A 25,377-nucleotide genomic window follows, 5' to 3' on the forward strand; every position below is an offset into this window, starting at 1 on the left:
TGTCAGAAAAACTATATTTTGACAGGTTTCCCTGATATGAGCAACACATACTATAGCCAGACATAAAATGAATGTCATCAAGGAGACCACTGAACCACCTCTCTTGAAAGGCAGCTGGAGGACTCCATGGGCAGAAGATTTGGGCAGAACTGTGGTTAGGAATCTGAGATACAGAGAGAAAGAGAGAGCTGGGAACCAGAAAATGAGACAAGGAGCACACTACCAGACGGAGCCATTTTATTTCCAAACATGAGTCAAAACAGACATACACTTTCCTACCTCCATACAGGATTTTCATCTTATAAAATAGATGTGCTGCTAAAATCCTTCATAAAATTTTCCTTTCCCCTTTGCAATGGGAAATAAGCAAGTCAAAGGTTAAAAGGTCATGCATAAAATATTTTATCCACAGAGATAATTATATAATAGTCTTAAATTCTTCACAAATCAATGATAAAACATGAAGACTAATTTACACTTCACTATATTTTGCTACACTTCAAGACTTTTTTCTTCATATATTTATGTTCATATTTCACAAACAACTATATTACAAAAAGGTTATCAACTTTTTCATAAACTAGGAAAACAAAACAAAGCCACAGCATTGATATATCAATCTGCAGAGCATAAACTTAAAAAAAAATAATAAAGAACAAAAGCTAAAAGAAAATGAACTCACCCCAAACCAAAATACCTTCAACATAAAGTCTGTAGGCTTCCCAGAGGAGTTCTTAGCACTCGGATGTTTGGTTGCTTTATAGCCTCTCTTGTATCTAGTGGTTTTGTGTATCCTGATTCACAACTGTTATTACTACAAGGAGAATTTCGAGGACTGAGGCGAGACACAGTGCAAGTCATTAGACAAATCACACATATAAAAGCTTTAATGAAACTCAAGTATTTCATCAGAAACAGTGCTTACCCCTTTTTCTTTCACTCCCTTTCCATCTGAGCGATTCCTTTAGAAATCCGGAATCATCTGCTGTCTACAATTACTACCGGATTTGGCTTATAATCCTAGGGGGAGGAGATGCCGTTTTAAGGAAGTCTGTGCATATATTATATTTTCTTTGCTTTATTAGAGGTAGATAACCTCAAAGGTTGTAAAAAAAAAAAAAAACAATAACACATAATATTAAACAAGGAGGGTGGCTGTAAGAGAGTAAGAACTAAAATCCTAATTTTTAAGAAAAAATAGCTTTGATGAAGCATATGTCTGTGTATATGGAATAAATGACCTACAAAAAAACACTGTAGAAGAAGAGGTCAATACACACAGTTTGTCAGCCTTACAAAAGTGGTTGGAATTTATAGTTTGAAGAAACCTCATAGATCAAGTAATCAATTCTCTGATTTACAGGAAAGAGAAAAGAGGCCCAGAGGTGGTTGAGTGGCTTGCCTGAGTACATTAGCACACTAATTGGTATGACTATTTTTATACACACACTGTTGCATTTACTTCTGTTTTGTACAACAAATAAAAAAATAACTATGCAAATTTTCATTTGTTATTTCATTGCCAGAAGTGGGAAATGCCCATCTTTCAAATGAGTAAAAGGTTCTACTTCCTCCCCCCTGATAAATCTATTAAATTGTATCATTACTTGGCTGGACTGCTACTCTCCCAAGTCCCCAAAAGAGGCAGAAAAGAGAGCAGAGGTACTCAACTCACACCCAAATTGGAGTTCCCTGTGATGCCAAGATATTCCCACTGGCAGTGAAGGCTTTACATCAAGTTAAACTTGGGCTATTAACACTTCCAGACCTGATGGAAGGAGATGAGAGTGTAGGTACCAGGTGCCAATGTCTGCCCTTCACCCAGAAGAATAGGAGCTAGTGTTCCTTTGACCATTGAGAGCAGAAATGAGCAGTGTGTGTCTTGCCTAAGCTATAAACTATCAATTTAGATGACTTTACTAATTTCTAATGATCTTAACTTGTATATGCATTTGAACATCAAAATACTTAGGCCTAATGAATAGTAGTATTAATAGCTATTTTACCTTTTATATCCAAATTAACATGTGGATATAATTCTCAGGTAGTTTTTTAAAAATATTATTTTTAATACCCATTATCAACTTTATTCTGAAAAATCTTGAATCTAGCTACATATATGAACATTAAATAACTTAAAAAATAAACAATACATTATATATATACCAAAATAGCCCCATTTTAAAGCTATGAGAGTGAAAAGGTTGAGTTTTCAAGAATAAACTAGACCCTCCCCAATGTTTTTCCTAATTTTAACTAATATTAAACCTATCCTTTTTTTCTGACTATGCCAAATATATATGCACTGCTCTTGGTAATTTATGTCAGAAGTATTCATTATGAAAACAATAGGTTGGTTCATTTGTTTTTACTTGTTCTACAATGGGAAATTTATTCTAAATTTAAATAAATTTGGTCCCAAAAGTTCCCCCCCTAAAAGATGGCGTAACAACAACAACAACAAAAAACCAACAATGTATAGACATCTAATGCGTGCAGTCTTATATTTTCTAATAATAGTGGTAGAAAGTAACATTCAAGTATCATCATAATCCAACTGGACTTATAGATAGCTATCTCGCTAGAACACTTTTGCCGAAATTCCCATAGGAAACAAGACCATCCATCCACAAAGGACAGAGGGCCGTTGGTACCCAGCGCTGACCTTCAAGTACACGCATTTAATAGTGCTCTGAACTCAAGGTAAACTCTAGCACACTGAAGAAGAGCCCACACTTTCCTTAACTCATTAAAGGTTACTGTATCCTCCAGAGGTGGACCTGTTTCTTCTAAAAAGAACTTCTTGATGAAGGCAGGACCCAGAGCTATTTCCAGCTCCTAGTCCTGCTCTCTGCAGTGATGGGTATTCAGCAGCAGTTTGGCTAAAACAAGAACAGAGAGACTGGCCCACCTGGAGAACCAGATTTAGATGTTTTTGCACTTCCGTTCGTCCAACGCATTTTTAAAAATTAAATTAACATAAAGCAGGGAATAGAGATTCCATAATTCACAGGGAACAGGGCGAAATGAGTCGACTGAAAAGTACACGTCTTTCCAAAGCAGGTGCAGGAGGTCAAGAAGGGCACAAGCACTCTAGAAACCCTACTCCTTCACAGGTTTTGATCCAGCCACTTAATGTAGCTATTCCTAGTCCGGACGCCCACGGAGAAGTTGGTGGGCCAGCTGGTGAAAATCATGCACCCATGGAAGCCATCCTCGAAGTGGTCGAGGGTCACCTCCACACCTGCACTCTCCAAGCGCTTTGCGTACATGATCCCATCGTCTCTTAGCACATCGTGCTCACAGGTCAGAATATAGGTCTTGGGGAGGTGCTGCAGGACCTCCTGGTCGGCGATGAGTGGGGCGGCACGGGCATCCAGCAGCTGAGGGATCTCCTGCACAATCCTGGTGTTGCCGGTGGCCTGCACAACAGGCTTGTAGTTCTTGGTGATAGACTCGGGCAAGAGGGACATCCAGTTTAGACGGGCCCTGAGGGCCGCGGCCTCTTCCACATCAAGTGAAGTGTGATTGTTCACTATCATGGCCTGGACAAAGTCATAGTTGCCTTTGAAGTAATCCACCCAGTACTTCACCATGACATAACGGGGCAGGATTGGGGTGTTCACATTTTGCTGATAGGAGGGTGTGTTAAAATCCAAAGCTTGGAGGACTGGATAAATTAAAGCTTGCACTTTGAGCTTGTTTTTCAAGTTGGGATCTTGACTAAACTGGAGGAGAAGAAGCAAACATATTAATTTATTTTGCATGGTTCCTTCTATAGAAACCACACCTTAAAAAGGTGTTACCTGGGCCCCGCCAGCATAGCTCAGTGGTTGAGCATCAACCTTTGTATGAACCAGGAGTTCACGGTTCGATTCCTGGTCAGGACACATGCCCAGGTTGAAAGCTCAATCCCCAGTGGGAGGTGAGTGCAAGAGACAGCTGATTGATGATTCTCTTGCATCATTGATGTTTTTATCTCTCTCTCCCTCTCCCTTCCTCTCTGATATAAATTATATATATATACTAGAGGCCCGGTGCATGAAATTCATGCATGAGGGTGGGGGGGGGGGTCCCCTCAGCCCAGCCTGAACCCTCTCCAATCTGGGACCCCTGGATCGGGCCTAAACCAGCAGTCAGACATCCCTCTCACAATCTGGGACCACTGGCTCCTAATTGCTCACCTGCCTGCCTGCCTTATTGCCCTAACTTCCACCCCCTGCTGGCCTAGTCACCCCTAAGTGCCCCCTTGCTGGCCTAGTCGCCCCTAACTGTCCCCCACCAGTCTGGTTGCCCCTAACTGCCCCCCCTGCAGGCCTAGCTGCCCCCAACTACCCCTCCCACCAGCCTGGTCGCCCCTAACTGCCCCCGGCCGGCCTGGTCACCCCTTACTGCCCCCCCTGATGGCCTGGTCACCCCCAACTGTCCCCCACTGCCAGCTTGGTCACCCCTCACTGCCCCCTCTGCTGGCCTGGTTGCCTCTCTGCCCTCCCCCCCCCCCCCCCGACCAGCCTGGTTGCCCCCAACTGCCCCCCTGCGGGCCTGGTCTCCTCACATAGTCAGCTGTTCGGTCATTTGGTTGCCCCTCACTAACCCCCCTGCCGGTCTGGTCGCCCCACACAGCCTGTTCGGTCGTCTGTTCATTTGGTTGCGATGGTCGCTTAGGCTTTTATTATTATAGATTTATATATAAAAGGTGTTACTTTGAATCAGTCAAAAGGATACAATTGTTAAATTTCTAGCAAGCATGGTATTAATGTAGTTTAAAAAAAATAAATCACCAGCCACCACTACCACCTGATCAAGCTGCTGGACACTGACCAACAAAGGTATGATGTTTGCAACTCATAATTTTAAATGAAAACTGCAAAGGTACATGATCTCTTAGGTCTTTAAACCCTCATTAACATGTTGCCTGAAGCCAATTCCAGCATGTCATAATGTAAGAGTTTCATCAAAAGGTTGATGGAACTCAGGGACTCAACAAGGGCTGAGTCACATATGTTATTGCCTGCTGGAATGGCTAAAGGCATTTCCCCAAACCTGAAAAGGATGATTGTTTACTGCCAGACAGCTCAGGGCATCTTAATCTACATGTTATTGCTTCCTATTGGCCAAACACCTGAACAGCCGAAGGCAATTCCCCATTCTGACAATGGATTCTGTAGGAAACCCTACCCTTTGAAATGTATATCTCCCCCTTGCCTTAGGACAAATTGTGTTAATAAAAAGCAAGGGGTCCTGAGACAAGGAGAACTTGGTTTCTTCAGCCAAGCTCCTCTGCCTCCCCCAATATGCCTTTCAAAATTATGTCTCGTCTCTGGACTCTTATTTAATCTACGCACAGCCCTTCTCCAGACTGCTGAACCCTTCTAGATGCTGGATCAAGACAACTGGCGTTAAATGACGCCCAATGTCCGGCATTAACGTGTTACTTGTATCTATCCACTGGCACTCAGCACATCCTTACTGGGTGTTGTGGATGGATAATGTGTGAACCTTATTTAGTTTTGTATTCCCTGCAAGGCCCAAAAAGCAATGGCTCCCTAGGGAGAAAAGACAAGTCTGACCCTTCCAAAGGCGAAAGGCAGGAAATGAACAGATGTCAGGAATCCAGTGTTTCCGCAGGCCTCAGGCTATCTACTCGGCCAAGCACTCAGCCGTCATGCTGGTGAGAGTGAGGTTTTACATGGTGCTGGCCATGTACCCTCCATTCTGCTTAATGAGCACATGCCCCAGAGTGAGGTCGAAATGGGAGGGGAAGGACCCCCTCACCTTAGCAAATCTCAGTCCCCCCATTCCTCCCCCAAATGAGAATGCACTGCCTCATGTTGTGATTCTAGTGTCTCAAATGACTGATTTTTCAGGTAACACCTAAAAGACAGCTCATTAGCTCACTGTGGGCAACTAATCAATCTTCCAGGTAACTTTAGCTGAACAATTCTGTTTCACACCGGCCTTTAGAATCCCATCCCCGGGGAAGATGGAACTGCTCTGGGAAAGTGAGAGGAAAAGATCAGGAAACAGTGCCATTAATATGTGCCCAGAATTGTATAAGGACATCTTCTCTCTAAGTCCTGGCAACAGCCCCGCAATCAGACGATACAATCCTCATTTTCCCGAGGCTCGGAGAGGTTAAAGGACTTGCCCAGAGCCCCGTAGCTCCCAAGGGGGGCCTGGATACCCTCTCAGTTCTGTCTGGTTTTAAAGCCTCCCCAATGCACCAGGCCTTCTTAGCGCATTTGGACACATGGATAGCAAACCTGCCAATGCCAAGTGGAGAATCAAGTTTTTTAATTACAGAGAAGGGGAGGAAACCAAGGTACCCCACAAATAAAAAGGCAGAGGCTACTTGAAAATAGCCCCCACATTTGGAGATGAGAAGGCAGAGATGCCATTTGTAAGTTATTTGATACGTTAAACAAAAGCCTTGGCAGCCAAAAACTTCTCTGGAAGAGAAGGTTTATGGAGCCATGTGCTAGCAGAGAGAGGCCCACATCCTGGACACGCAGTCTGAACTCCAGCTGCAGGCCGAGGTGGAAAACACAAACGTGTCCACTGTCCTGGAGCTGACAGGGCTCATTTTTTTCTTTTATTTCAGAGAGGAAGCGAGAGGGAGAGAGAGAGAGAGAGAGAGAAACATCAATGATGAGAGGGAATCACTGATCGGCTGCCTCCTGCATGCCCCACACTGGGGATCGAGCCTCAACCAGGGCATGTGCCCTGACCAGGAATCGAACCCCGACCTCCTGGTTCATAGGTTGACGCTCAACCACTGAGCCACACCAGCCAGGCTGACAGGGCTCTTTTATACAATGGGTTCCAGCAAGAAAACATACGTTGTTTGAAAGAATTTACACTGGACATAGGTAGGGGGGCAGGAAAGGGGAGGCAGGGAGAAGTTCTCGGATAGGTGCTAGCTGCGGTACTGCTGTGGTCCCCAATCTGGAAAGTTCACGCATAAGCAGGGTACAGTCGTGCCTGGTGATTGGCTATTATATCTTAGACCACCACATGGAAGCTGATTCAATGTTTCAGCATCCGTTCAGGAATGTGAGCAGTCTGCTGCTGGACTGGCCCTGAGGCTCTGTACCAGATCCCCTCTTACCTCTTCCTCCCGCCCTCCAGCCTGCTGTCATTTAATGCAGGACGGCTCAGAATCTGTCTCTTGTCAAATCCCTAACAGGAAGAAAATGTACTTATCGTTGAGTTTATACAGCTGCCCCAAATTTTGTTTTTAGAGACTTTAACCAGGTGAAGCTCAGATCTATTATTACATTTAAAGTGGCAGAGCCATTTAATATTTTCTTTGATATTAAAAAGAAATTGAGAGACACTTTTTAATTTGGCTCTAAGTTGTAAGGAAACAATCTCGGCAATTGGAATTTAAGGAAAAAAAATTTTTTTAAGTTTTTAAAAATATATTTTTAGTGATTTCCGACAGGAAGAGGGAGAGAGATAAGGAATTGAATTAAACATCAACGATGAGAGAGAATCATTGATTGGTTGCCTCCTGCACTCCCCACAATCGGGATCCAGCCCCCAACCAGGGCCTGTGCCCTGTCTGCGAATTGAACCGTGACCTCCTAGTTCATACTAGTGGATCAACACTCAACCACTGAACCATGCCGGCCAGGCAGAATTTAAGAAAACTTTTAAAATTTTTCTACCTTGGAAGTCCAACTACCTTTGGAAGTCCAACATGGAAAAGGAGCAGGAGATCGTTAACTTCCATGCATCCCCTGAGGAGCAAGGGTTGTTGGCAGGGAGCCTCTAAAATTGGCTTCTTGTTGTATTGACTGTACTCAGAGCCTGCACACGGACTCGGAGATGACATGTCTCTCAGTGACCCCTCTTACTTCAGAAAGCTCTCTGACCTGGGCATGTGCCCTGACCAGGAATCGAACTGGTGATCTCCTGGTGCATGGGTTGACGCTCAACCACTGAGCCACACTGGCCGGGCTGCACTTCAATATTTTAGCAAAAATGTCATGAACACTTAATGATGTGATAAAAAAAATTATCAAAAAAGTGTTGGCAATAGAGAATGAAAATCAATATATGATTTAATGAGGTACCTCTGAGTGAAAAGACAGCAGATAGTTAATATTCATTTTTATAAAAATAAAAGAAAGAAAAAGAAAGAAAGAAAGAAAGAAAGAAAGAAAGAAAGAAAGAAAGAAAGAAAGAAGGAAGGAAGGAAGAAAGGAAAGAAAGAAAGAAAGAAAGAAAGAAAGAAAGAAAGAAAGAAAGAAAGAAAGAAAGAAAGAAAGAAAGAAAGAAAGAAAGCCCTCTGAGCTCTCCAGGTCCAGCCATCTGAGTAACCTGGCCACACAGTGGCCAGCACACCTGGCTAAGCCTCTGCCATGGGTAGTGGAGAGTGTGTTGGTCTTTTGGATGTTACCATGCACCCTCCTCCTGCCAGCACCTCAGAGCAGTCGGTTACCTGTTGGCCCAGGGCAGCGGCCAAATTCCCACCAGCACTGTCACCAGAAACGCCAATTCTGCCTGGGTCTACCGAATACTTCTGTAAGACTTCCGGCTGCATGAAGTACTTCGTAGCACGTACAACATCGTGAATTTGCTCAGGAAAATAAACCTTTGGAACGAGCCTGTATCTGTGAAGACAAAAGTTGTATTCATTTAAAGACATCACTGAGTCTTTAAGGCCATAGAAGGCACTGGTTCTTTTGATGCCAGGAATAAACAGGTAAGGAATTGAATACAAAAATAAACCATTCATTTTCTTGCAAATCAAATACTTAGTTTTAAAATGTAATGATTTTATATTATCAGTAATTCTTCCTCCTCCTCCTCCTCCTCCTCCTCCTCCTCCTCCCCCTCCCCCTCCTTCTCCTTCTTCTTCTTCTTCTTACTACCAACCAGCAAACCCAAACACCACCACTACCAATGCAGAAACAAAACTTCAAAGTAAAAGGCAGCTGTCGATTATTCAGCTATGGATAGAACCACAGTGGATTTGGAATTTCATTCTGGAAGTCAGCATCCCATTCACCACACTTCTGGTTTAAAAGGTGACTCAGCAGCATTAACCACTTCACCGGCCATGTTTAATGAGTCCATATGGGAATCTTCATGATATACTTGTTAAATGTAGTAAAACCGTACTCCACTGAAGAGGTCATACCAGTCTGACATTACAAGCAGCACTTTCACTCTCTGGAAGGATTAAACTAAAGTGCCAGTTGTCAACCAGCTAAAAGGAAGCCAAACTGCCAGCCGGCCAGGGCAGGCCCTCTGAGACACCTCTGGGCTTCTCCTACTGACCCTCTTTGCAAGATCAGAGTCCCTTTCCGTTCCTACTCTGTGCATTCATATTCCTTTAAGAGTCCCCCAAACCCCTGTTTTTCTCAAATGCCCCATGCCATCCTACAAATCCATATTTGGTAGTCTCATCTTGGAGAATCCTCTCAGTCTCCACCCTCCTTCCTTGCTTATTAATTCTCACTCATCCTTTAATCCTTACTCTAGGGTTTGGCCTCCTCCAGGCAGCCTTCCTTGACTATTAACTCCACTTGCTTCTGGGGCTGAGCTAGCTACTATTCCTTGATACTTCTATGTGCTGGGGTATATTACTGTTATTGTCTCATCTTGAAATGATTTCTTTATGTATTCCTCTAAAGAGTGTGTTCTCTGATATCAGGGACTGTGTTTTGTTCATCATTGTGTCTCCTGTATCTATCAATGTGCTAGACCAGAGGTCGGCAAACTCATTAGTCAACAGAGCCAAATATCAACAGTACAACAATTGAAATTTCTTTTGAGAGCCAAATTTTTTAAACTTAAACTTCTTCTAACGCCACTTCTTCAAAACAGACTCGTCCAGGCCGTGGTATTTTGTGGAAGAGCCACACTCAAGGGACCAAAGAGCCGCATGTGGCTTGCGATGAAGGCTCAGGATGAGTGGGTGTAGGGAGGAGGAGGTCAATGGGAAAAACAACAAAAACAAGGGGGACATCTGCAATGCCACGGTGCTAGGCACATAATCATCCATCCAGTAAATCTCTTGTAAGTATTAATTTACCTTCATTTTGCAAATAGAAACACTGAGGCACAGACAAGTTACTTAATCTGTGAGTAAGTCTAACACATCAAAACAAGGTAGAATAGAAACCACTTAATTAAAATCTAATACTTTATTATATGCATATATGCATAGCCCATGGGCACAGACAATAGTGTGATGAGTGGGTGTAGGGAGGAGGAGGTCAATGGGAAAAACAACAAAAACAAGGGGGACATCTGTAATACTTTCAACAATAAAGATAAATTTAAAAAAAATAAAATCTAATAGTTAAGAACTCAGGTCTTTTGATTTCCACTTCAAATTAGCATTCTTATTTTCAGAAAATAATTTTTCCTAAGCTACTCTATATAAGGCTATTTATTTCCCCATATACTAGTAAAATCCAATTATTTAACTAAATATCTTCACATTCAGTGTAGACAGTCAAATGGACAAATATTTGTGAACTACTTTGACAAACAGAAATGTAGATCTGGTCATTCAGGAATGACTACATTAAACAACTCTAAGTGCAATAAGAAATTCCCTTGGTGGTTGTCTTATAACAGATAAATTAATTTTTCTGATTTACTTATTACTGTTCATATCTGTGGTGATTAAGTAATATCCAAAATGTGTTTTTTCTCCAGTTGATCCTTATTGGTCTTAAAGCTACTGCTATAGCATTCCATTGGAAATAATTGGTGAAAGAAATATGACATCATTTTGTCCACTAGGTGGAGACATCTCACATGGTTCTGGGAGGAGGTCTCAAAATTTTAACTCCAATATTACAGCAGAATTCTTAATTCTTTTAGTGAAATAAATACAAATGCACTTTATGACTCAAGTTGTGAAAATAAAGGCTATTTGGTTTCAGTAAGGTTCCATATATCATGATAAACTATTTTCCTGGTGGCCCAGGAAGTCAGAACATATTCTACTAACACAATCACATGAATTCAATTTTCAGATGTTGTTTCACAAAAGGTCCTAGTGATTTTGAATAAAGAGAAAATGGGTTAGGCTAAAAAAAAAAAAAACAAAAACGGCTATTACCTCAAATCTTATCAGCCAGTTAGTAACTGGTTCAGATTAAACATGCTTAGATAGGTTATGATAAAAAGTCTTCCCAGAGCCCATAAAAACCTATCTCCCCACCCCTCCCTTTACCTTTGTTCAAACTGGAAGCATTCTCTAATTTTATTCAATAAGAAGGGACACTATTTGCACAGACTGGGGACTACAGTGAAACTAGATATTGCTGAGGTCACCTTGTGTAAGATGAGCCTTCAAAGGAGCTTGAAATGGACCAGAGGAGCATAACAAAAGTTCTGTTGTATCCAGACACAGGAAACTGAGAATCAGGAGGACATTTATGAGTTGTGTAGCCCAAGAAAGCATGTGTAAATATATTTATTGCCTGTTTTGGTTCAAATCTATGTCCCTACAAAGTACTGACAGGATTCTGCCTTTTTATTTTATTTTATTTTAAAATTATAGATCTTGACTAAAAGCGCCTGATGAATTCTAGCAAATAGAGTCAATTTCCCCAACTCACTGCTGGGATGGATGACTCTGAAATGCCAGCGTTTGCCTATCTACTACTGTTGCACGCCTCCCACCAGAACAAAACTTACTGTCCACTCAGGGATGCGGTTTAATCAAGTTAATAAACGTGTACACTCTATAAGAGTCATGTTGTTCCTGCTGGGCGAGCACCTCACCAAGTGCTCTGCGGGCCTGTTTCACTCGAATCTCAGAGCAAACCTGTGGGTGTAAGGATGAACATGGGAGGCTCAAGGAGGAAGGGTCACTTGTCTACAATAGCTAGTAGGTGGCCAAGCTGTGATCTGAATGCACACAGATTCCAAAACCCATGTGTGTCGTATTTCCCCCTTTTAAAATATTTTTTCTTCAACACTCACAGGCTTTTACTAATGTGCGTGTGTGCTCTCGTTACCCTACCAAAGCAGTAAGTTCTCAAAAGTGTAGATTTCTGCCTGGCCGGCATGGCTCAGTGGTTAAATGTTGACCTATGAACCAGGAGGTCATGGTTCGATTCCTGGTCAGGGCACATGCCCCAGTTGCAGGCTAGATCCCCAGTGTGGGGCATGCAGGAGGCAATGATCAAGGATTCTCTCTCATCATTGATGTTTCTATCTCTCTTCTCTACTCCCTGCCTCTCTTGAAATCAATTAAAATATATATTTTTTTAAAAAGTGTAGATTTCTGACACCCTAGAACATCTCTCATGATTTCAATGGTTTTGCAATATTCTCAAAACAAACCACCAAGCACAGTGTCTGGGCACATGGTACATCTTGTGGATGAAAAAGGGGTGTTATAATAAACTAGAGGCTCGGTGCATGAAATTCATGCACTGGTAGGGTCCCTAGCGGCTGCTGGCCACCACCCTTCCCCCAGCCGCCTGCCACCACTGCCACCCACTGGCTAGGGCCTCATTCCCTTCCCCCAGCCAGCACTGCCCCCTGGTCAAACTCCCGGATGAAATCCCAGTCAAGGGGACAATTTGCATACTATGCTTTTATTATATAGGATCATAAATCCCTAACTGGGCAAGTAATGGGGTAGTGATGCCCCAGGCATATAACTTCTTTAGTTTTTAAGCCAGCCCAGTCCATTGTTCTTGTGCACCTAGGCTAACACACCTTTGAGAGGCCAGATTAACTCACCTTTGAGATGCCAGAAAAGACCCCTGGAAGGTGTAACCACCCTCAAGACAGCACATAATCTTGTTAACTACCCTGTAATCTAACCAGGCCTTGCTTTCTCCCGCCTTCCTGTCATCTTTCTTATTTTTCCTCCTTAATTCCAAATGCATAAAAGAAACTGCAAACTGACACTCTGGAGCATCGGACATCTTGCTTCCTGGCGACTGCCATCAGTTTTGGCTCCAATCAACGCTTATAAAAATTCTCTGCAGGTTTGGATGTTTCTTATGTTGACAGTCTTTAGTAACATACTTTTCTTTCCTCCCAATACAATTTTAAAGATTTACCTCTTTTCCATATAACACTCTCAGTGGTGAGAAAAGTAATAAGCCACATGGCTTTAACAACGTCAAAACAGAGACTGTTCCTAACCCACCTACCCGTCTGGTACATCTCCAAGGACTCCGCTTCCTGCGTTCTATGCATAGCTCAGTTTCAAACTCCGCATGCACTGTGGGGTAACCCTGGGGGCTTTACAGAAACACTGAGTCCCTCTACAAAACATTCCAATTCGTCGGCTCTACTGGATAGGCTGGAGTGGAGCCCAGCATATCTATATTTGAAGAAAAATTCCCCCAGGCAAGTCTAATGTGCAGCCACGGTTCAGAAATACCACCGAGTCCAGCCACATGGAGACTCTTCTCTGAGCCGGGTCCCAGTGCATTGATCCCTCTCTCCATCCCTGATGGCCCCCTCTCCCACCCAGCAACGCCTCAGCCAATGTTCCGATCCTTTAAGTCTCATTTCAAATAATGCCACTTCTTCCGTGAAACCTTCCGAGAGCCCAGCCAAAAGTAACTCCCCGCTTCCTGGAAGCCCTACAAGTCTCCCCGAGGACAGGTCGAAACGCAGGCATCTCTGGAAGCAGATGGAAAGTCAGGATGACGTACTCAAGAGCTGGATGGACGGACACCTCCCTGAAATAGGCAGCACCCACTTTATTGAGGGGCAGGGAGAGGGGCCAGTGCTCAGAAAGCCTGACAAGTTGCTCCTTAAGTCAAAGCCTGGTTACTGCACACAAGCCCCGGAGTTCCCGGAGTTGAAGGGAAATGTAAGTTGCTACAAGCCCGCGGAGGCTGAAGCCCTGAATGTCACTACTGTTCTAGTGACACTGGAACGCGTTCTCCCTCCAATCACCCAACCGGGAAACACTGTGTACAGTCCTTCCACTGCAGACAAGGACGCTGAGTGCTCTCCATGGGCAGCCAGTTAGGTGACAGGTACGCGTGACATTCGAGAATGAAATCACACACCTATGAGATCCGGCAGGAGTGAGATAAAAATCTCATTCCTTTTTTTCTTCTTTTTTTCTTCTTTTTTTCCTCCTCTTCACTATCTCCCAAGAGGAGCTCAATAGATTCATCTTGAGAATACAAAAAGGTTACTATTCGCCTGAACGGTGTGGTTGAGCGTCGACCTGTGAACCTGTTGGTCACGGTTCGATTCTCCATCAGGGCACAGGCCTGGGTGTCAGGCTCCATCCCCAGTAGGGGAGTGTGTGGGAGGCAGCCTATCGATGAGTCTCTCATCATTAATGTTTCTATCTCTCTCTCCTTCTCCCTTCCTCACTGAAATCAATAATATATGTATATGTATATATATTTTTTAAAAGCTTACCATTCTCATTCATAGGGAAGGTATCTTCAACAGATCAATAATTGCATCCGTATTGTGCTCTCTGTGAGAGACCTCTCCAGAGGAAGTCTATTCCCCTAACAGGGAGAAGCTTCCTTTCCATGAAAAGAACCTACACTAAAATTGCAAATGTGGAAGCACTGGGAATGCTGGATCATGTATCTTTTCATTCTGAAAATGTGGTTTGTGCCTCAAGATTGAGGAAGGGTCCTCCTTTCCGGTTCTACTCTCAAAACTGGCCCCTGGAGAGAGCTCTGATACATTTACGGTCCTTGGGCAAGGGAGAGCTGGGGTTAGCAAAGGCTTGGCTGACTGGGTAAGAATCGCATCCACAAGAACTGGCGTGTCAGGATGCTGCACCAGAACTGTGATCCATTCCGAGGATGCGATTCTCTGATGCTCCCTTCGCCAACTAAGACTTCTGGAGTCCTATCTCCCTACACAGCAGGGAGCTCCCCAGACTCTCTGCCCTTATCTAACTGCCTCCTCCCATTCAGATGCAAAGCTCCCCTTTCCCCTCAAAGGTAAAAAGGGAGCCAGCACACTCCCCCAGGTGGCTGCAGAAGTCCAAGCAGGCTCGGTGCCAGGTCCCTCTGGCCTCCTTTCTCTGTCATTTCAGAAGCTAAACATAGCTCTAGGGTTCAGGCGTGGGCAAACTAGGCTCCCAGCCCCCCTTGTGGTTTGCAGTCCCAGGTGCTCTGTAGCCGCAGTGCAGGCTTTTTGTAAAGCTCCAGTCTCCCCCTCGCCTCCCCCAGAAATGCTAAAAAAACCAAAACCACAAAAGAGAAACCGGTGGATTTTTGATGGTAGAAAACAAAGCCGAGAGACTTGAGTGAAATGACTAAAAAGGGGATTCATCACGTTAATGATAGGGAAGAGACTAAAAGGACCGACTTCTTCCAAGAAGCCTTTTCCCTTGTTTTTGTTTGTTTGTTTGTTTGTTTGTTTATGGTCCTGTTACTGCCACCTGACATCTGATGGAGAGGGAAGAAATTGCCATCTAAAGTGGGGAGTGTACGAGTATAGTAAAGGTTTCATTGAAAGCAAAACACAACTTGAAACTGTTTTCCTCACCCAAGAAAGCAACATAAGTAAGTGCTTTCCAGAACTTAATAGAACTCATAGGATTAAATAAAATGTATTAAGTAGAATTTAACAATATGCTGTGTTAGCTTACATTTTTTCTTTAAAAAAAAAAATTAAATCTTCCTTTTCCCTCCTGTTTCATGATACTGGTATTGTGTCTTATTATATAAACCATGGGTAAATAGATACCATTTTTAAAGAAAGATACCATATTACAGCTAAACTGCAGTGAACGTTATGAAAATAAGTTTATGGATATAAAATGGGACCTTCCTAGATCATATAAAGTGAGGCTACATCCATGTATCCTTGGGTATTCTAAGTTTAAAAGATAAACTTTTTCATTGATTTAATGAATATGTATTGGGCAACTGATATGTAAAATAGTGCAGTGTTGTAGAAGCTACTGAGTAGAAGGCACAGCCTGTTGTTTTCATCCCTCGGGGCCTTTATCTGCTTCCCCAGAACCTTGAGCCAGTGCCAGCAACACGAACTGAGCAGTTCCAACTCCTGCTGCTCTCCTCACGTGAGGGGATCCCATGGTCAGCGCGGGCCCCCAACCCTTGCCTACCAGCTTCCTCAGAGTAAACCTTCCCCCAGGCCTCACCCCTGTGAAGGAAGCTGTGACCCCACCACCGCTCCCGTGGGCCTTGAAGATAAGGGAGCAGCTATCGCGACAGCATTCCTGCTGGGGAAGGTGGGATTCCAGGAAAGCCAGGGGCCGTGTCTTCCCCAAGACTCTCAGGATCACCCACCCTGAATTCTTTTCCTTAGTCATCGTCAGCAGTGTGAGTCCCTCTATCTGTCTTCTCTCCCGTTTTATTCCCTAAATGCCCTCTGCCTCCTCCCCTTCCTCCCAAGCCCTCTCATGACACCACTTGGACCTCCAGGACCAACTCACTTTGTCTAACAAGGTTCTACTCATCCCTAGGACCTTGATTCAAAGATGACTTTATGACACTTTTTCTGACCCTTCAAACTGGGTAAGATCTTACCTACTAGATTCCTCCGTTACTACCGACCTTCTACTTCACATCACTTATCACACTTAGCATGACTTGTTCAAGGTTTATTTTCTCACCTAGATTCATGAGGGCAGAAATGATGTCTGTCTAACTCACACTGTATGCCACCAGAATTCAACATAGAAACTGGCACATAATACAAATTCAATAGATATTCACGGGATAAAGGAAAGAGGAAAGATATAGCAGTGAGAGAAAATATGTTTTCAAGCCAGACGATACTGTCCAAGAGAAACATCATGATCATATGATATTGGCTATCCCTCAATTAGAGCATAGGTTATGCAGCTCTTTGTGGGCTGGTTGGCCTGGATCCCAAGCATCTTAGCTCATCGTTTCTGCGAAGAAAAGTGCTGAGAGTTCCAAACACGTGTTGGTAAATCGATTTGTCAGCTGGGCCTTTCCATTCTGTGGGCTCCAGCACTAATCCTCCCGACTGTCCAGCACCTTCGGGTATCTGAAGCCCTTCTAGCTCAACTGTCCAAACTGATTCTCCTGACAACTCTCTGAAGTCAGTAACCCAACTCAAAGCATATTTGCCTCACATACACGTGCTAAGCCGTGCACTGGGTGGTGGGGACCCAAAGGAAAGAAGGCATGGTATTTCTGTCCCAGCAGCTCACATTTGAGACACACACAGAAGAATCCTAACCCTACTTTGCGCAAGAGGTTAAAAGACTTGCCTGTGGTCACGCAGTCATGAGTAATGATAATGGCCCACGGCTGCAATGCCTCCCGGCTGATAACTTCTGGAAGCTAGATTAGGCCCTATGGGAAGTCAAAAATAGAAGTGGTCCCTCCATGTTTTAGTTCTTAAAAAAAAAAAATCTTAAAAAACATCTCATCCACCCTTGTGTGTTTTATGATAAGCCCGAGAACACCTGTTTTACTTAAACCAGATGCTGACAGGTGGGGAAGGGCGTGTCGGAAGAACGTAGGCATGTTGCCAACTGCTTCTATCGAAGCCCTGGAGGGTGAGGCCCGGGTGGAGGATCCTCGTGGTGCCAAGTAAAGCAGGACCAACTTTCCTCCTTCCCCCAGGCCTGGAGGAGCTGGGGCTGCACAGGAAACCACGGAAAGGGCTCCGAGGCTGGTTCCCCAGCACCGAGCTGTGAGACCTCGCTCCGTACTGGGGCTCGGCAGCTTACACAGCCCTGGTTTCCTCTGGCCAGCTGCCTGGGCCAGATGACATAATAATCACTTAAGTGAAGGTTCCTGCATTACAACACTTCCCCGAGGTCCCTGGAGTGATCTGGGAGGCCTCACGGAGAGGCCAAGCTGCTGAGGAAGCAGCCACAGCACCACTCCATGTGGCTCCAAGGCTTCTGAGCACAGGGTCAGGGCTGCCCACAGGACTCGGGAGACCAGTCCTTCCCAGGGCTGCAGAAGAAAGGATTCTCTGAGGTCTCAGATCTGGGTCGGGGGCAAGGAGGGAAATCTGCTGGCAGAAAGAGGTAGAGGGACCGGGGCAGCTGGGTAAGCTCAGGGCCTGGAGAGTGGCTGATGGTGCCGTGACATTGTCACACTGTTACTGAGCATTATCAGCTTCCTCAGTACTGGCTTGATGCCGGGCCTCGGAACGGTTTGGCCTGGCTCGGTTCCCCCCTCCAGCACTGTGCCTAGCTAGCTATGGGACCACATGCAGGTTACTTAACTTCTCGGGCATCAATTTCTTCATCTGTGAGGAAAATATCAAAATACTTATCTGGATGATTTATATGAGAATTAAGCAAGACTCTATTCATTCATCCCACAAATATTTATTGAATGCCCACTATCTGCCAAGAATATTTCCAGGCAATGAACAAAAGAAGCAAAAAAATCCCCCAAATCTCTGTCTTAATGAAACTTACACTGTCCGTTTCCATTCAGTATAGTAACTACATAATAAGTTTAATTCATGATCTGTCAGATGTTGACAGTTTTGGAGAAAAACAAAGCAGAAGAAAAGTGGGTTGCAATTTTTTTTATATATATATAATGCGGTTCTATGAAAGGAGAGGGAAGAACTGGTAGATAGAGTTGTGTCTGCACCTGAAATTTTCATTATTTATTAGTATTTTTACTTACTATCAGTTTACATTTTTAAGTGTTCTTAGAGCTCTTTGGGGGTATAACTGACATAAAATAAAGTACATGGTACACATATTTAAAATGTACAATTTGGTAGATTTTTACATATATATACTCCCTTGAAACCACTACCACAATCAAGATAATAAACATGTCCATCACCCTTCAAAGTTTCCTCCTGTCCCTTTGTAACCTATCCCTTCCACCACCCGCTTCCCCAATCTGTCCCCAAGCCATCACTGATCTTTTTTCTATTACTATAGATGAGCCCACATTTACTAGAAATCTATATAAACTGAAGGGTTGCAATTTTAAATAGGGTGTCATGAAAGGATGACATGAGAAAAAGATGGATTGGAGGAGAGACAGGTGTGCAATAGCACCTGTACCAGGTCCGCCACAGAAGAGGTACCATGGTTTTATATTATCACTGTCCCCACATCTGTGATAAACATCCCCATTCTGCTTAGTTTCCCAGAAAGATGGCTAATACATAACTGGTAGGAGCAAGTCAAAAGATCAATACTAATATCACTACTAATAATGATAATAATAACTAAATCGAGGAAGATTCGTTACACTCATTACTGTTCACAAGGTCTGACTTACAGAACCTGAGTCCGGGAGAATCACTTTTATAACTCTTGGTTGCAGGAGAGATTTTCTCAAAATGCTGATTGGTTTTTAATTTTAAAAAAGCAATAATCAGCCCAACCAGCGTGGCTCAATGGTTGAGCATTGACCTATGAACCAGGAGGTCACAGTTCTATTCCCAGTCAGGGCACATGTCCAGGTTGCCAGCTCGATCCCCAGTGTAGGGTGTGCAGGAGGCAGCCAATCAATGATTCTCTCTCATCATTCATGTTTCTATCTCTCTCCCTCTTGCTTTCTCTCTGAAATCAAGAAAAAAATAAAAATAAAAAGCCAGTAATCAAGCTTATATGCTATAGATAACTGACTATATATACCTCTCAATTTTAATTAATTCCTTTTCCAGAAGTTTCCAAAACTAAAATTAAAAAAAAAATAAGTTGAGGCATTATAAAGCAAGAAATTCTAAGTTATGTCTGAAATCATTTTGTGTAACCTTGGGAAAGTCACCTCACCTCTCTGGGCCTTTATTTTAGACTTTATTTTATCACTTGTAAAATAAAGTAACTACATAGTTATTGAGGATCCTTTCTTAAATTTTTTTCTATGACTAGTATTAATTACTTACTCAATGGAGACAATGACAGCATTCAACTCCTCAGCCATTGCTGTACACAGTTCATCATAATATCTGATTCCTAAAGGAAACAAAGGAGCAATCACTATTAAACAAGTTATCTATTACTGTCTGTTCTTAAATTCTGCTAATTGTGAATCCCTTTTAGACTTGGACTTAAGTTATTAACAATAAAAAGCAAATGTGACCATACATCTCCTTAATACAGTTACGTATACAAATGCAGAATTTAAATTGGTTTCTGTTAAAATGCAATTGCTATAAAATAACAGGGAATCTATATTAGATTGCCTTTGAATGTGTTTTTAACTAACTAGACATTTGTTTCATAATGGACTCTAGGAAATGCACCAAATTCATTCTGATTTTGCAGCTCTTCAAATGTATGCCTTTCCAAAAATCACAGCCAATAAGCAGTTTTCTCCTGAGAACCATAAAAATTTTCTCTTTTAACACCCGCATTTGCTGCAATTCGGGAAAATCACCAATTTGAAGAATGTGGTATTTTGTTTAAATCAACACATAACAAACTAAAATTTTAAGAACTCTTAGCAGTTCTTAGAAAGAGAATCCAAAGACTTGCAGTGACAGAAGCAATTTTATTATGCAAAAAAATCAATCCCTTAGTTGTTCTCCCAATATATTAAGAGCAGATTGTACCAACAAAAAGCCAAAATATCACCTTATCCATAGGCTTTCCAAGGCAGTCTTAGGATCAGAAGTTTAATAACAACATAACCATCTACACACCTCCCTCATCCTGATGTTTCCTCTGACAATAGTGATCAGTCAAAATTAATATGAAAAAGGCCCGGTTGGCTCTTAAAATCTACACCATTCCTGGCCTCCAGTGTAATGTCTCACTGACAAGTGTCCAATGGTACAGACTCATTCTTTTCTAGGAAGAAGATTCTGTTTTATTCATTTTTATATCCCATCACCTAGCACACATTAGAGTGACCACAGGTACAGGTCTGCATGCAACTGTTTGAGTTTTTGTACCGGCAGCCCTGCCCTTCAGGATACCTCTCGGTCCTAGGCAAATGCACATGCTCAGTAAACATCTCTTGAAAACATCAACAAATCAACGATTAAAGAATAAATTATGAATATGGAGTTAAATGAAACGGGATTACTATAAAGAGCTATACTTTTGGCCTTCCCCTCATAAAAAAAAAATGTTATTAAAACAAAACAAATAAGCAAACTAGAACTAGATGTCAAAGCTCTGGGTTGAAGATGAGGAAGTGGCTCCAGGAAAATCGCAGGTGGAGATAAGGCCCTTACCTCCTCCCCGGTTTGCATTCTGCCCACTGCTCCACCTGGCAGCGTGCCATTTCAATCCCGTAATTCTACACTAAAGAGAACATTCTTAAACTTCCTTTTCACGGTGGCACACTTTTATATTTCCATCCTTGGTTTCATAAGCAGATGAAATGTAGATGAGTTAACATGTGCATTCGGAAATACCCGTTCTATTTCATAGAAAGGGGTCTTCAAAACACAAGTTGGCAAAAGAGCTGCCGATCATTCCCCCATCTTCCGGCCCAATGAAATCCCACCTTATTTGGGTGCAGAAAGCTACTGCCAGCACTTTGTAATAAGTTAGTCTATGATTTAGGTCCCAGGAAATATTTTCAAAACAGTCTACCTTAATTAACAAACCAATAAGCAAATAGGCAAAAACCTTCATGTAGGGTATAATCATCCAAACCAGGACACTTTCAAGCATGAAAAGGGCTCACCACTAATACTTCTGCTGGGATAATAAGAGCAACTGGGACTGCCCACAGGGACCAAGTCAAATGGTCCCCCTCTCTTTACCCAATGAGAAAGTCAGACTCAATTACACACACACCTCTCTCCCAGGGCCAACCACAACCCCAAAGAACCTTAAGAGGACCAGGACATACTTGCGCTTGCCAAGGCCCAGCCTCCCCCGTGAATATAAACAACGCTGCGTTTCAGTGGCTCTTCTGGCTTTGCAGGGCCTTCAAACACTCTGACTTCCACGCCGTCAAAGTCAGTGTCCGTCACGTTCACCTGAGCAGATGACCAGGCGCTTTTCTTGCCGAAAGAACCGATGATAAAATTCAGGGCGAGCAGGTGATGGCTCAGGCCCAGGTAGTGCATCAGGTTACTCTGCAGGGTGAGGGAGGGAATACAGAGGGAGGGCACGGGTCAATTTTATCATCACCAGAGCCACATTCACCAACGCTCAGTATTTAAATTCTTACAAGGACTTGCTGTCACGTTTAATACAGTAACAAATTGCATTTACCAAATTGCTTTTGGAGCTTACATAATATTTTCATGCCTTAGATTCCCTTTGATTTTTCAAAATCAGCTCTGAGAGGGGACTGGGACAGGTATCCTCAGTCCCCTCTTATCACAAAGGAGTAGAAATGAAATAAACTTGCCCATTTAGATGGGTAAGTGGCAGTTCCGGGACTGAAACCTGGAACTCATGAATTCCAGGATTCAGTCCTTTTGTTATTTCTCCCAACAGCACATCGCAGTTCAAAAGCATAGAAGGAGTGGAGGAAAAATACCTTATTTAAATGCAAGTAAGAGGAAAATTTATATTTAAGTATTTTTAAATGTACATATTTAAGTCTGTCTGAGAGTAGGGGAAAGGAATAAGGTATGAGAGGGAAGAGCAGAGTCGACTGCAACCCTAGCATTTAGAAGCAAGCTAAACCAGGATCACAACCAGGATCTTTTCAGAAATGTGCAAAGAACATACAGCACCCTCACTTCCCCTCTGAGCCCCGAGGGCATCGAGCTCCGTATTAAATGTTCACAGAAAGTTATTTGGGTGGAGAAGGAGCATAGAGAGAAGAGACCCAAGTCATCCCTTCAGCAAAGACCTCGTGGAATACACTCCTCTCTCTTCACTTCTTATACGGGCTCTTCCTATTGAGTGCACTTGGGAAACTGACCTCCCTACAGGACTTACTCGCTTGTTTCAAAGGGAGAGATTTGGAAGCAGCAGAGACCGGTCAAACTAGAGAGGCTCAGAGGTGTCAGAGTGATTGGAAACTAGTCATGCACATGTGTGTGAACTTTATCCAAGCGGCTCTTAACCGCCGGAAGGGGAGTAGCTGGAGAGTAACAGTGCCCTCCTGTAGACCATGAAATAAAACACTGATGATTAGCAAAATATGTAATGCCATCCTAAGATCCAGGAAGCAATGCTACCAGCAGAAATCAGGACTAGTGCTGGAGGCTAATTCCAGCATGTCATAATAAATGCAAGAAGTCCTCAAAAGGTTGATGGGCTTCTATATTCAGCAGGGCTGAATACATGTTATTGCCTACTGGAATAGCCGAAAGAATTTCCCCAAACCTAAAGATCTGCATATATTATTGCCTGTTACCAGACAGCTGAGGGCATTTCAATTTACATGTTATTGCCTCCTGCTGGCCAAACAGCTGAACAGCCAGGGCATTTCCCCCAACCTGACAATGCCTACTGTATACCAAACTTACCTTTGATATGTATATCTACTTTGCTATAGGGCAAAATGTGGGAATAAAAAGAGCCCTGGGTCTGGAGATAGAATTTAGCTACCACAGCTAAGCTTCCTCTGACTCCCCCATGGATTACAAATTTATATTATATTTCTAGTCTCTTTATTAATTTATGCGCAGCGCCTTCTCCAGATTCCTGAACGCTTCTAGATGCTGGATAGCACCCTGGCATTAGACTAGATAAAGTCTGCAATACCCCATCACACAGCTTCCCAGCACAGTGTGCACGGCGCACAGTGAAGAGTGTACCCATGTACTGTCACCCAGAACCCCGCAGCCCCTGGGCAGCCAAACTCCTGAGCCCATTATCCCAGTGTCCCATGTAAATATTGTTATTGAATACATATGCCTGCTATGAAAAGAGTTGGAAAGCACTGTATTCTAAATCCACTAGCCAGTGTTCATGAAAAGAAAAAGAAAAAAACACCTAGAATAGTGGCTGGTACACACTAAGCCTTATATGGTTAATGTTAGTATTATACCTCTGATCCAGAAGATCGCTGCAGCTTCTGGGGTCAGCCTGCGGGGACAGGTAGTGCAATTTTTCTTGAGAAACTGAGATAACCATTTTCCCCCCTGATGTACATTTGTAAGTAGGACAATGAGGATGATCAAGTTCTAACATTATTTCAGGTTAAAGAGATGTAAAACAATTATCTCTAAAAAGTTCATTTGTATGCTTATGTCAAAAGGGACGGGAGGCTGGGGAAAAGCCACAGTACACTGATACCCACACACGTAACTAACTTAGCACGTGGTCAACTTTCAACATGAGCCAACCACATTAAATGCTTAGAGCTTCTATTGCTTCATTTCCTAGATTCAAAGGCTGTATTCTATGTCAGTGGTTCTCCACCTTTTTCAGTGATGGTCATTTCACTCTGTCAAACAGTTTTTAAATTCTCCTCTCTAAATCCTGCTTTACTTCTGCCTATTATAGAAAAACAAATTTTCATGGACCATTTATCTGCATGAAAATCTATGGTCATGATTAACCTCTGGAAGGGGAGTAGCTGGCCTGTGTGGCTCAGTGGCTAAGTGTCGACCTATGAACCAGGAGGTCACAGTTCTATTCCAGATCAGGGCACATGCCCGGGTTGCAGGCTCAATCCCCAGTGTAGGGCATGCAGGAAGCAGATGATCAATGATTCTCTCTCATCATTGATGTTTCTATCTCTCTCTCCCTCTCCCTTCCTCTCTGAAATCAGTATACTAATATATATATATATATATATATATATATATATATATATATTTTTTTTTTAAAGGTGGGTAAAGGGGGGAGGGGGTTGATGACAAATATGTGATACCTTAATCAATAAAGTAATTTAAAAAAAATAAAAATAAAAAGGTGGGTAAAATAGGTAAGAATTTAAGTCTTGCCTTATTCCCTCCCTTTCCGCAAATTCCCATCTTTTCTGAAGCTTTCACAGTTCCCTGTACTTCCTTTGAGACTTTAACTCTGAAGAAAATTCCTTTGATTTTAAAGCATCGATTCAGATTAGTGTGTTTTTTTTAAGTTGGGAACCGAACAAAACATGCCCGAAGGCCAAATCTGGACTAAGGGCCACCAGCAGCAACTTCTGGCAGAGAGGACGAGCCGGTCTGACTGGAAGTGCAGCAGGAAAGCTGCTGGCAGAGTAAATGCTCTCAAGTGTAGACCTTAGTGTTCAACGGTAAAACAACAAAGATTGTGGGACACTGTTTTACTGTTGTTATGAGATTATCCTTTAGGAAGAAATATGCAGCTGAAGTGTATACCCAATAGGGTGGTTTAAGAGAAGAGATTGGAGGCAAAGGCAACTGCTATAAGTCAGGTGGTTGTTTGCAGGAGAGAAAATGAGGGTCTGCCCCTGGAGAACACGGGGGTGGGAACATCAGAAGGATCACGGAGTCAGAGTTGATGGGCCTTGGCAACTGCTCATAGAGAGGAGGGGCTGTGAGGCAGGTAGGCAGGGGAGAGGGACACAGAGAAAAGATTCAAAGATGCCCAGGGTTTTCACCTGGAGTATGAGAAACGGAGAACATGGGCAG

At 43.1% G+C, this 25,377-nt stretch overlaps 1 protein-coding gene across 2 annotated transcripts in view; it reads right to left on the reverse strand.

Annotated features, from left to right (window-relative positions):
• Positions 1-220: 220 nt before the first annotated feature.
• NCEH1 (neutral cholesterol ester hydrolase 1) overlaps positions 221-25,377 on the reverse strand; it is a 63,223-nt gene continuing 38,066 nt past the window's right edge. For both annotated transcript variants that reach the window (XM_008142306.3, XM_028146624.2), the window contains exons 2-5: positions 21,723-21,951; positions 19,801-19,870; positions 8,447-8,618; positions 221-3,728 (exon numbers count right to left, since the gene is read on the reverse strand). In XM_008142306.3, coding sequence (XP_008140528.2) covers positions 3,111-3,728; positions 8,447-8,618; positions 19,801-19,870; positions 21,723-21,951 — 1,089 coding nt within the window. In that variant the 3' untranslated portion in view covers positions 221-3,110. The remainder of the gene's footprint in view (positions 3,729-8,446; positions 8,619-19,800; positions 19,871-21,722; positions 21,952-25,377) is intronic.

Source organism: Eptesicus fuscus, chromosome 3, assembly GCF_027574615.1.
Source record: "Eptesicus fuscus isolate TK198812 chromosome 3, DD_ASM_mEF_20220401, whole genome shotgun sequence".
Taxonomy (NCBI): Eukaryota; Metazoa; Chordata; class Mammalia; order Chiroptera; family Vespertilionidae; genus Eptesicus; species Eptesicus fuscus.